Source organism: Trichomycterus rosablanca, chromosome 19, assembly GCF_030014385.1.
Source record: "Trichomycterus rosablanca isolate fTriRos1 chromosome 19, fTriRos1.hap1, whole genome shotgun sequence".
Taxonomy (NCBI): Eukaryota; Metazoa; Chordata; class Actinopteri; order Siluriformes; family Trichomycteridae; genus Trichomycterus; species Trichomycterus rosablanca.
This window is the reverse complement of record NC_086006.1, coordinates 27723744-27736761: the sequence shown is the minus strand read 5'-3', so window position 1 is coordinate 27736761 and position 13018 is coordinate 27723744. Positions and strand designations below refer to the sequence as shown.

Below are 13018 nucleotides of genomic sequence, written 5' to 3'. Positions count from 1 at the left end.
TTATTGTCACGTCACATTAACACAGGTGTGAAAGGTGAGTGAAAATCTTGGGTGCATAGTCCCTCACAGTTGCAATACACATTAATTACAAAAAATATACCCATAAACTTACATTAACCTTACATAAAACTAGCACCATTTGTTCAATATATACAGGTATTGATTAAAGACTCTTTATGTACAGATGTACAAAAATTATGAAATGTGAATGAATATAAATATATAAAATTTGGAATAATAAGTCAGAGATGTACAGTTATTGTACAAGATATGAATTATACATGGTATGTGTGCAGGTGTGGTGAATATAGTGAATCTTAAACTGGAGAGTGGCCACACTGGTTAAGGTAGTGCACTAGTAATTGGAACACCGCCGCTTTAAGGTTGATGCTGTTGAGCCTTAACGCTGAGTGTCAAAAATGTAAATGTTTTCATTCGTGTGAGGAAAAATAACACGTATCAGTTTTATTCTTGTGTACCTCGGTGTTTAGCAGTGTTAAATAGGTGAGATTTGACGTAACAGAGGTAAAGAAACTCTAAGGCTAAAGTCCACTTGGTAGGCTGTAGGGACTAGGGAGCAGGGCGGTTGACTCTGCGCATGCGTACTGCTATCACGCACCTGTCAACGCAGCGATCGCGTAGGCAGGCTGTGTAGGTTTTGCGCATGCGCACTGCGTCTCGGTCTGTATTGTCTCTGAGCATTAATAGAGCGGTGTGTCGGTGATCATGTCCGCCGCTACAGCCGAACCTTTCCCCGGATACACCGGAGCCACCATGATGGAGAAGGATTCGGGCCAGGACACCGCGTTAGGTAGTGCTTATTCTCCCGTGGATTATATGAGCATCACCAGCTTCCCCCGGCTACCAGAGGACGATGTGCAGACAGGGGAGACCGGGGAGGGCGGCCTGAGATCCCGCAGAGACGACGATCAGTTCCTCGGTGAGCAGGATACAGGTGTGTTATTTACCTGAGTACCTCTATTATAAACCACTTCCTCACTGAGCAGGATACAGGTGTGTTATTTACCTGTCTGATGATCTGTATTACCTGTGTACTTTTACTATAAACCACTTCCTCAGTGAGCAGAATACAGGTGTGTTATTTACCTGTCTAATGATCTGTTTCCTTTTATTAAAACACTTCCTCACTGAGCAGGATACAGGTGTTTTATTTACCTGTAATCTGCTCTGTTTCTTGTTTACTTCTATTAAACCACGCCCTCACTGAGCAGAATACAGGTGTGTTATTTACCTTTCTAATGATGTTTCCTTTTATTAAAACACTTCCTCACTGAGCAGAATACAGGTGTGTTATTTACCTGTAATCTGCTCTGTTTCCTGTTTACTTCTATTAAACCACGCCCTCACTGAGCAGAATACAGGTGTGTTATTTACCTGTGATTCGCTCTGTGTTACCTGTTCACTTCTATTATAAATCAATTCCTCACTAAGCAGAATACATGTGTGTCATTTACATGTGATTCTGGCTTACATCTAATAAAAACCCTTTCCTGTCAAAGCAGGATACAGGTGTGTTATTTACCTGTCTAATGATCTGTGTTACTTGTGTAGTTCTATTAAAAAAAACCTCCTCACTGAGCAGAATACAGGTGTGTTATTTACCTGTCTAATGATCTGTGTTACTTGTGTAGTTCTATTAAAAAAAACCTCCTCACTGAGCAGGATACAGGTGTGTTATTTACCTGTCTAATGATCTGTGTTACTTGTGTAGTTCTATTAAAAAAACCTCCTCACTGAGCAGGATACAGGTGTGTTATTTACCTGTCTAATGATCTGTGTTACTTGTGTAGTTCTATTAAAAAAACCTCCTCACTGAGCAGGATACAGGTGTGTTATTTAGCTGTGCATGATCTGTTTGCTTTGATTAAGAACCACTTCCTTACTGAGCAGGATACAGGTGTGTTATTTAGCTGTGCATGATCTGTTTGCTTTGTACCTGTCTAATGATCTGTGTTACCTGTGTACATCTATTAAAAACCACGTCCTCTATGAGCAGAATACAGGTGTGTTATTTACCTGTCTAATGATCTGTTTCCTTTTATTAAAACCTTTTCCTCACTATGCAGAATACAGGTGTGTTATTTACCTGTGTTACCTGTTCACTTCTATTAAAACCTGATTTTCTTCTGCATTACCACAAAAACACCAAAAATCAAACCCCCGCGCTCGTGTCTTTGCACAGATCCGGACCAGTTCCTGAAATCCGCCCGTCTGCAGCGTCTGGCCTCGTCTGCTTCAGACCTGGCCAGCCACGATTCGTCGTCTTTGAGAGAGACGAGACAGGACCCGCTGGCTCAGCAGTGCGCGTGCACACGGGACGGCCTGACCGTCATCATCACGGCCTGCCTGACCTTCGCCACGGGGGTCACCATCGCCCTCATAGTGCAGATCTACCTCGGGGAACCACAGGTACTGAGATTTAAAAAAGGGTCTGGTTAGAAATTACAGACGTGTGTCGTGTTTGAGGGCTGTCGCTTATGTTTTGAGAAAGGGGGCAGTTTGGAATTTTTTTTATAGACAATGAAGAATTTATTACAGAATAATAGAGATGGACGGACAGGTAGACAGCGAGGCACAAACTTGCCAAATTCCCATCTAAATACTTCCATAAACTGCCTGTAAGCCATTATATTAATGCACGCAACACATTAGACATGAGCTGACCTGAAAGCGTGACGCAGGAGCGGATCAACACCCTGGCGTTGCCACCGGTCGGCTGGGCGCCAGTCTATCGGGCATAGATGGCAGTACCTGCAGCAGACGATAATTGGCCACCGTGTCTGCTAGGGTGGGATGACCGGACTATGTGGGTGGGGTCTTCAAACGCTGTGCAAGGACCCTGATTAGCAGATAGAGAGGCGTCTGTGCAGAATGCATGGTCGAAAATAAAGGGGTCCGCTAAGGACTGTGCGTGGGTCGGAGGAAGCGTGAGCAGGAAATGTACCCACCTCGAATGCAATCAGGGATCCACAGCAGCAGAAGACAAATTTACTACGCTAAATCGAGAGAAAAAGGGGAGAAAATGCATAAATAATATAGAAAAAAATAAGAATTGGCTTGAATAAAGATGGAACACAGTTTTCTTGAGTTTATGGAATAAAAAAAGGAATAACACGTCCTTACTGGACTTCTGTCTCTCTTTGTCTGCGTTTGCATTTTACCCCCAATTTTCTCCCAATCTAGTCATATCCAAATTCCCAATCGCATTTTGCTTTCCTTTACTAAGTTAGAGAGGTGATACGGATACTGATAAACAAGCACAATATAATCAGGATCTGACCATAGATCATAACAATCAGTCCCGTAAACATGCTCTGTATCTTTGGGTTCTATCAGATCTACAATCAGGGAGCTGTAGTGACGGACGTGGCTCGCTGTACCGCTCTGGGTTCTGAGGTTCTAGAAAAGCAGGGTTCCAGTGTGGATGCTGCCATCGCTGCTGCCCTCTGTCTGGGCGTCGTCCACCCACATACGTCCGGCATCGGAGGGTGAGTGTAAAAACTGATCCACACACTTGTGGATTGTAGTGAGAAGATCAGGAGATTGGCTGGGCCATGCAAGAACCTTCAAATTATATTAGATGACCTGATGTGTCAGTGGTAAAAATGAGAGGCTCACTCAACAACCAAGGACTTCATGGCTGGACTCTAAGATGCACGCCACTCCTGACCAAGAAGAACAGAAAGCATTGACTAGAATACACCAGAAGGAGTTTGGACACGCCTGCAGAGTTCTGGGACACGGTTCTATGGAGTGACAAATCAAAACTGGAACCGTTTGCCCGCATGGATCAATGGCAAGGCGCAAGAAAGGCGAGGCATCTAGTGCTCCATGGTTAAACATGGAGAGGTTCAGTGATATTGGATGTTTTCCTCCTTGACCATGGCAGTCTTGACCATGTGACTGGCATCATGAATTCACAGAGATGCCAAGGCATTTTTAGGACGAACGTTTTGCCTCCTGTGCTGATAAACATCCCAAACCCACTTCCAAGTCAACCTAAGCTTGGTTGAGGTATCAGTCCTGGAATAACCTGGAGTGGATCTTCTCAGTCTGCAGTTGGAGCACGAAAGCCATCAAACCTCGATGTGCTGGAAGCTTCTGGAGGAGAAAAACGGGTGAGGATCCGACAAGAGAGGCGTCAGAAGCTTGTTAACACCTACCAAAATCACTTTTTAGAAGTTACCAAGGCTAGTATGGTCCACCAGGTGCACATGGACATGGACCAATGGTGCACATGGACGTTTGTCAAGAGAACTAGATGTTTAATTTTGATCTCTAATCAAAAGTATGTGGACGGTATGTATCAGTAAACGTTCTTCCCGTGTTCGCTGAGAGTTCTTGTTGTATAATTTTATTTACTTGCAGAGGTGGTGTGATGCTGGTCCACGATATTCGGAAGAACGAGAGCCGCATCATTGACTTCCGTGAAACGGCGCCCTCTGGCCTCCGGGAGGAAATGCTGCAGAATCTGGATCAGAAGGTAGATAGAAGATCTGATGGTGCATTTCATGTTATGGGTGTGGAAATACAGCTAGCTTCTGTATTCCAGCCCTGGATGCTTTACCCACACTGATACACTGATACACCAAACGTATTCAGACACCTGACCATGAGCTCGTTGAGCATGATGTCCCGTTTCAAAAACAAACAAACATTATTAAAATAGTTTTCAAGTTTCAAGTTTATTTATCATTTGTACAAATGTTAGCACCAATTGTACATTGCAATGTGTGTTGGGAGGCTCAGGACCTCTACGAGTATGCTATAATAAAAAGTACAAATAAAATAACAATATAATACAATATAATAAACAGGCTTATATATGTATATAAAAATATAAACAAGAAAAAGAAAAATATATGTAAAAAAATTGCAGTTAAAGTGCGGATATGCATTGTAAACAAAGTGAACATTGCAGGAAATGTAAACATTGAACCATAGTAAACATTGCAGGCATTGTGGATATTGAACCATAGTGAACGTTGCAGATATATAATATAATATATAATATATATAATATATAATAGAGTGACGTCTGTGAGAAGGCTTTGCACCAGACTTTGAAGTATGACTGGAAACTTGTGCCCGTTCAGTCAAGAGATGACGTTGATCAGGACGTTCCAGAGCTGCTCAGTGGGGCTGAAATTTCTGTATAAAGTCTGTATAGAGCTCGCTTTGTGCACAGTCATGCTGGAACAGGAAAGGGCCTTCCCTAAACTGTTTCTACAAAGCTGGAAGCATATAATTTCCTTTATATAATTCAGAAATAATATAATTATATAGTAGTTTGGGCGGCACGATGGCTCAGTGGTTTGATTCCCAGGTCGAGCGGTTTGGGTCCTTTCTGTGTGGAGTTTGCATGTTCTCCCCTGTCTGTGTGGGTTTCCTCCGGGAGCTCCGGTTTCCTCCCACAGTACAAAGACGTGCAATCAGATCAACGGGAAATACAAAAAATATACGTGTCCTGTCATGAATGGAACAAAAGTGTGTAAAACATGACGTTAAAATCTTAATAAATAAATACATTATATTTTTTACCTTCAGCCGGGTCTGATGGTGGCGGTTCCGGGCATGCTCAGTGGATTCCACCACGCTCACCAACTGTACGGGAAGTAAGTAGAGTCATCGGCTGAGGATCTTCAACACTTAGTCTCTATGTTTAATGAGATCTTTCCATTTTTATCAATCACTTTATTGTGGTCAGGGTCGTGGAGTGCCCAGGTTCTACTGGGAAACACTGGGCTTGAGGCAGGAGTGCACTGGACAGGACTGCCTCATCCCTCATCCCTCAGATATACCAATAGTGCCTGTCTGGACGTCCGGCCGGCGGATGGCACAGCTGAGATTTGAACCCGGGCTGGTGTCTAGGCGTCTACATACACACATGATTGCAATGGCTGAGGCCCCGCAATGGGTTGGCATCCTGTCCGGGGTTCTGTAATTCCAAGGAAACCAGACGCACTGCGGCCCTGACCAGGATAGCAACTATTCAGCTCATTTACGTCTACTCATAACATGTTATAACAAGGTGGCGCTCTTCTATTTTGTGCAGAAAGCATTGGAAGGATGTGGTTGCCACGGCTGCAGACGTCGCCAGGAAGGGATTCAACGTTACCCACGACCTTGGTAGGTACCCGGTGCTATACCCTACACAAAGTATATGGACACCTGGTTATAAGTGTGTCATACCATGTTTGTAGATTTGGACTGTGTTTGTGGGAACGTTTAAACTTCATGTTCCATATTTGCTTTAATAAAACCGAAGTAATAATTAGAAATGGTGTCCACATACTTTTGGCCATACAGTGTACGCTTGACCGTGCTGGTTTTAAATGTGTCTGTATTTTTCTCTGTTCCCCGTAGCGGACGCTCTGTCTAAAATAAAGGATGAGAACGTATCCCAGGCGTTCCGGGATCTCTTCTTCCCCGATGGTAGTCCCTCACTCTCCGGCCTCTTCATGACGCGTCAGGATCTGGCAGCAGTTCTGGACCGGGTGGCAGCCAAGGGGATCTCTGGATTCTACGACGGAAATCTGACGCAGGAGATGGCATCCGCGGTAAAACACCTTACCGGAATATTGTAGCCTGTAGTACGCTTACCTTGAGGTCAAAGGTTTACACACGCCCACATTTTAATTCATTGAGTGGTGGGAAAAAGACCGGACTCAGTTGGTGGGGTCTTCAAACGCTGTGCAGGGACCCCGATTAGCAGAACAAGGCGCCTGTACAGAAGTGGACGAGCCTCGTGTGCGAATCCACCGAGGCACGGGTGATAAAGAAGGGGTCGAGGGACGGCGCATGCGTCGGAAGGGGCGTGGAGCAGGCGAATATACCCTCCTCGAAAGCAATCGGGATCCCCAGCAGCGGAGGACTAACTGGCTATGTTAAAGACAATGCAGCAATAAATAGAAAAAAAAATACAGCATCATCTTTTGATGATTTTTGATCAGATATTCATTAATAATTTGTACGTTTATCGTAAAAAACATCAGTTTCGTTGGTCTGATGGTCCTGATTTCGGGTGTTTTGCCGTACGCAGATTCAGGCAGCTGGAGGGGTTTTGACTAAGGAGGATTTCCGAAACTACACGACGGTTCTGCAGAAGCCAGTACAAAGCTTTTACCAGGGTAAATAAACCTACAGGGCTGTGAAAAAGTATTTGCCCCCTCTCGCTTTTGCCAATTTTTATCAATGTGTGTTTTTATTCTTCTGTTTTTATTGTTTATGCTTTTATATTAATAAAAAACATGCTCATAATCGTTCTGTGTGTACAGACCTGGTTTTAAACAAGCCAGATAGTAGACCAGCATGACATAGCAGCTGTTTTTCAGGCTGGGAGACCAGTTAAACCAGTTCAGACTGAGCTCTTTGTAAGCAGGGTGGTCATTAGGACAGAAACTCCCACCGAGTCAGCAGTTTAAATAACCTTACTGTGTTATTTCCACTTTTGCAGATTGTTGATCTGCCTACCTGTTTGTGTGTGTGTGTGTGTGTGTGTGTGTGGGTGTGGAACCAGCATTTGAAAGGTTGCTGGTTCAAACCCCAGCACTGACAGTTTGCCACTTTGAAGCCTCAATTGCATGAATTGTGTCCAATCACTTTGTATAAAATGCTAAAGTGTGTGTGTGTGTGTGTGTGTATGTGTGTGCAGGCTATCAGGTTATGGTTGCACCGCCTCCTCATGCTGGAGCGGCTCTCCTCACAGCCCTCAACATCCTGGAAGGTTACAACATCAGCAGCCAGGCTCAGAGGAGCAGCATCCTGCACTGGATTGCCGAGGTACCTCCCAAAAATCATCGTCACGTCTCTGTTGCACCTTTTTATATGTTTAAATAACATATTAGGGTTATAAACCCCTAATTTGAAACCCAATCCAAGCTGTGCTGTCAACCTGGCGGGTGGGGCCGTCCATCAGGCAGAGTTTGCTGTGTCTACGCGAGGGAGGGCAATCAAGTTTCTCATTGCTGCTGCATTCGTGGCCTCTGCTGGCAGGTTTAGGGTACTGCGTGGGGGGATTGATGATTATAAATATAGCAACGCGTGACTCCTTTCTCTGTGAGACGGGATCCGGTCACTGACTGGGGTGTGTGAATACTTTCTGACTCCTTTGTAGATACTTTCGGTCGTATAAGCTTCATGTACACGTGTATAGAAACTTGATCTGTATATGGAAGCGTCCCATGAATGAAAGGAACACACGTTATTTAATTTTCCATTTTTATATCTATTTATTCTCCTCTAGTCTCTGAAAATCGCCCTGTCTCTGGCCAGCAGTCTGGGTGACCCCTCCTTTGACTCCTCGGTCTCTGAAGTCGTAGCCCGGATGCTCAGGTGAGGTCGTCCGCCATGTTAATGTGTGATTATTATGGTATGGTTCGTCTCTTACATGCGGTAATAACTGGTTTGTGTTACAGTAAAAAGGAGGCTGGGTCCTTCCGGCAGAAGATCAACGACTCTCATGCATCTCCTCCTGACTACTACAACCCCAGTTTTGCCCTGGAGGAGGGCGCGGGCGTCGGCCAGGTCATGGTCATGGGGCCGGATAACTTCATCGTCTCGGTTATAAGGTAGGAGACCTGATAAAGAAGAGTTAGAGAACTTAAACATTTACAAGCGCTGGTGCGTCATAGTTTTGGGATCTCCGTTATTTCTGCGACTGTTCTTTGTAAATGTACTCATTTAAAGTATACTGTGGGTTTTCCCCAAAAAATGCTCTTGAGTGCCATCCAGTGCCCAGTGAAATGCACGTTGGGCTTTGTAAGCTGCAGGTGTAATTCTAGAAGCTGTTAAATGTTTGTTTCATTTATTTATTTATTATTTTGATCCGCAGCTCTATGAATCGGCCGTTCGGGAGCCGGATCGTCACCTCCTCTGGGATTCTCCTCAACAGCCAGATTCTGGATTTCTCCTGGCCCAACAAGAGCCACAGCTTGGGGCCACACAATCCGGTACCGTCCATATATTTTCTATTTTCTTCACTGTTCTGTTTGTTTTATCCAATTCAAAACTGCCAATCTTTCTTTTCTGTGACTGAATGATTAGAACATAGTTTTGTGTCTGTCATCGGCCATCGGGTTGTTGTGCAGCCAGCTAAGGCCATTAGAGTGCACAGAAAAATTAGGACAATGCAAAAAGAGGTAAAAAAAATAACTAATAAATTGTTGTTTTTGTTGTTTCTCCTTCTCTCCAGCACAACAGTGTTCAGCCCGGGAAGAGGCCGCTCTCATTCCTGATGCCCACCGCTGTCCGGCCGTCACTGGGGGTGTGTGGGACTTACGTGGCACTCGGATCCTCCAACGGAGACCGGGCACTGAGCGGCATCACACAGGTTCACCAGCTTTACTCCTCAGCAGCATGCGATCGGCTTCAGGGTGATCTTACACTGAAAATATGAGAGAAATCTCATGATGCCACGAATGAAAAAGCCACTTTTTAAGCATCGTCTCCAAATGATGTGTCAGTGCGTCACTGTTGATTTAGAGATAGTGACCGCCAACCCACCACCATGTTCTGCAAACGTCCATCCTTTCTGTTTGGGTGCAAAACGCACTTACATTCTCCGCCAGTTCAGATTGTAGTAAATATATGAATCTGTTGCTTTTACAGTGGATTTGTACATCTTAAGGTGTGTAGCTGTTCTTATAAATACATATTTGGCTTCCTGGCCGTGTTTAAGGGAGGGAAGGTCGGACGGGGTCTTTGTACATGGCTCTTTGTATGCGATACGGCTCTGAGTAGGAACCCAACACTGACAGGTGATAAGAAGTGGCCACGGATTAGACACGTGTGAGAGGGAGTGTGATCATATCCGGGGTTGCTGATTCACAATTAGGGAAATGGAAATGACTAAATTAGGAAATTAATTAAATGCATTTTATCCGAATTGCACAAGTACAAATAAGAGTGAAACAATTGTTTAATCATTAATATTAATTTTTTAATAACAATAAATAATAATATCACTCACTCACTCACTTTCTTAACCGTTTATCCAATCAGTGTCGGGGGGGGGGGGGGGGTGCTGGATCCTATCCCAGCTTTTTAATGGGCGCAAGGCACACAGTAACACCCAGGATGGGGCACCAGTCCATCGCAGGGCACACATTCACCAAGAGGTCAATTCAGTGTCTCCAATTAACCTGACTGCATGTTTTTAGACTGTGGGAGGAAACCGGAGCTCCCGGAGGAAACCCATTAGAGAGACATGGGGAGAACATGCAAACTCCGCACAGAAAGGACCCGGACCGGCCCGCCTGGGGATCGAACCCAGGACCTTCTTGCTGTGAGGCGACAGTGCTACCCACCGTGCCGCCGTTAATAATTATTAATATTTTTATAATTATTATTATTTTTATCATTATAAATTGAGATGATAAGATGCATAAAATATTTGTGTTTTCCGTCTCCTCCTGCAGGTTTTGATGAACGTTTTATCTCTACGTAAGAACCTGAGTGAGAGTTTGACCTTCGGGAGGCTTCATCCTCAGCTGGAGCCGAACACGCTGCTGGTGGACGGTAAGAACCGCGTCTGGCCGGGCTGACCTGGCCGGCTGTTGTAGCTACTTTGTTGTGTATCGTGATAAAAACGTTTTTATTTCTCTAGCCGAGTTTCAGAAAGCCGACGTGGACGCTCTGGAGAAGAAAGGCCATGATGTGAAACGAGTGGAGGTGATCTCACTGGTAGAAGGAGCCAAAAGGACCAATGATGTGATTATCGGGGTGAAGGACCCTCGCATACCCATGCCCTGATTCCTCACTATCCTGTCCTGCAGGAAGAATGTAGTGTGTGTGTGTGTGTGTGTGTGTGCGTGCGCGTGTGCGTGTGTGTGAGACCATCAAGAAGGAAATGAGTGTGCTACGTCACGACACGCTCAGAATCCGCATGGCATGATCTCTGCAACTCGAATGATTTGTATTGCATCTGTTTATTGTGGGTTTGTTATCACAGCTTGCTTAACAGTAGGTACAGTGTTGTTGGGTTTGAATGCATCAACTTCTAATAATTGTATTAAAATAAATCCATAAGCTCTTGGTGACTTAGATATTAGACCTGAGTTTCAGTGGGCTGCTTTTTTAGTGGAATATTTCTGACTACTCAAATGAAACATAAAGTGACTATTTGGGCTTTTTCTGACCACTGCTGCATGAACTTTGGACTTGATAGATCCAGAGCTGATCAGGAATGGCTCTACGTTAGATGTCTGTCCTGTAATAAATTAATGGGCAGAACTTTCTAGAGCTTCTTATTAATATAGGCACAGAGACGTCACTAGCTGTAGCTTTGGGATCGACTTGTTATAGACCTACAGATACTTTCCACTTTCCAGTTTGAGTTTTATTTGTACATTTTGGTAGCACCAAGGTTCTTCAGTATCACAATCCCGTCTAACTTATAGGAAGTTAAGACTCTTGAAACGGCCACCAGCATGTTGTCCAGTACAACTCGATTGCCAATAGGTTTAAGTTTGGAGTTTCCTTCTCTTTTAGTTTTTGTGTAAAAGCCTCAGGTCTGTGAGGCAGAAGAGACGATGCTGTATATTGTTATGGACCAGCGCTGTCATCCCCAGGGCAGTTTATTATATGTTATATATAATTATTTGGATATTATTTGGATATTCTGTTGTGTGTGTGTGTGCGCCATGGTGTACGTTTTAAGTGCCAAGTTACAAAAACGTATGATTTTGAAGTTCCATTTAGCAGTAATGTTCAGGTCAGTAAAAGTTTGTGTATGCCAGTTCTTCCTCTGTTACGATGCTGAATATTATTTATTAATCATTTAGTGTGTAATTTATTTTGCTAAGATGATTTCTTTGTAAAATGGTCATTTTTAATGTCCAGCATTTATCAGAACGTTATGCATTGGTGTTGTATTTATTTTCTGGTTTTGTACTGTGGCTTTACGTTATTGTAAATATTTGCACTATTTTTTGAAGGTTACGTTAATACTGTAATGTAATGTTAAAGGACAAATGTTAGATTTTATATGGAGTATAACAACAAGTGCAGTGATCAGCTTGTAAAAAGTATATTTACTGCATTTTTACGGTGATGAACTGATTGTAGAATGGAATGATACAAGATATGAGCTGCCAGTATCTGTTTTATTGAAGAGCGACTGTCTGGTGCACAAAAATTGGACAAAAATACGCTGAATAGTGTTTTACTTACTTACTTTGGGGTTTTACTATTGAATCGTAACTGCTCATAGTTTTTATTTGCTCAGTATCTGTTATTATTAAAATCCTTTAAGGTTTAATAAATGCATTCACTGATGAAACCTTTCAATGAAGTGATCAGTTTCAGTTTTTATGAAATTATTTTCATATTTGATAATAGAATAAAATGTCATATCATGTCAAATGTCCTATTTTATTAATAATTCATTATAAAACACAATTATTCACGCTGAATGTAATGTATACATGCCTGTTTATTCATAGAAATGATACACAAACACTATTTAACCTGGAATCATAAGAGAGTGGCGCAGTGGGTAGCAAGTTGCCTCACAGCAAGAAGACCTGGGATTCGAGTTCCCGGCCAAGCGGTCAGGGTCCTTTCTGTGTGGGAGTTCTGGTTTCCCACCACACTACCTCTCTATCTCATGAAGGAAGATGACGACCACTGAGCAAGTGCACAAGATAGCCAGAACAGAAAAGGAGCCACAATAAGTCCTGCAAGTTATGTTACTTTGGGCGTGTGATGAGGTGCCCACACTACAGCATTGAATGCAGCGTTAAGTCAGGACTTGTGAAAGGACTCAGTAGACGAGGAGGACCAGAAATAAAATGGATTAACAACATTATGACATGGATCGTATTATCAGGGTCTAGTCTGCTACAGGGGACACAAGACAGAGATCATTGAAGAAAGCTGACCTGTCTATGCGATGACAGCATAATGAAACATGACATATCATGACTTATTGATTTACCCACAGTTTTACTTATTTATATTACAGAACACATCAGTACATACAAAACAAACTGTTTAA

At 43.4% G+C, this 13018-nt stretch overlaps 1 protein-coding gene across 1 annotated transcript; it reads left to right on the top strand.

The window, feature by feature from the left end:
- The first annotated feature begins 712 nt into the window (after positions 1–712).
- LOC134333722 (glutathione hydrolase 7) lies at positions 713–12309 on the top strand. The gene is made up of 15 exons (XM_063015851.1): positions 713–955; positions 2204–2430; positions 3358–3509; positions 4390–4504; positions 5569–5636; positions 6077–6150; positions 6388–6581; positions 7064–7151; positions 7676–7803; positions 8267–8355; positions 8439–8591; positions 8855–8972; positions 9215–9352; positions 10440–10539; positions 10628–12309. The coding sequence occupies exons 1-15, from the start codon at positions 727–729 to the stop codon at positions 10771–10773; spliced, it is 2019 nt and encodes a 672-aa protein (XP_062871921.1). The 5' UTR covers positions 713–726; the 3' UTR covers positions 10774–12309.
- The last annotated feature ends 709 nt before the right edge of the window (positions 12310–13018 follow it).

What these genes read in the sequence shown, in the direction of transcription:
- LOC134333722 (XM_063015851.1), top strand. Translation starts at nt 727, where the DNA reads ATGTCCGCCGCTACAGCCGAACCTTTCCCCGGATACACCGGAGCCACC. An exon ending in GTCGTAGCCCGGATGCTCAG is followed by an intron (nt 8,356 to 8,438) that starts GTGAGGTCGTCC and finishes TTTGTGTTACAG; the next exon opens with TAAAAAGGAGGCTGGGTCCT. An exon ending in TTCATCGTCTCGGTTATAAG is followed by an intron (nt 8,592 to 8,854) that starts GTAGGAGACCTG and finishes TTTGATCCGCAG; the next exon opens with CTCTATGAATCGGCCGTTCG.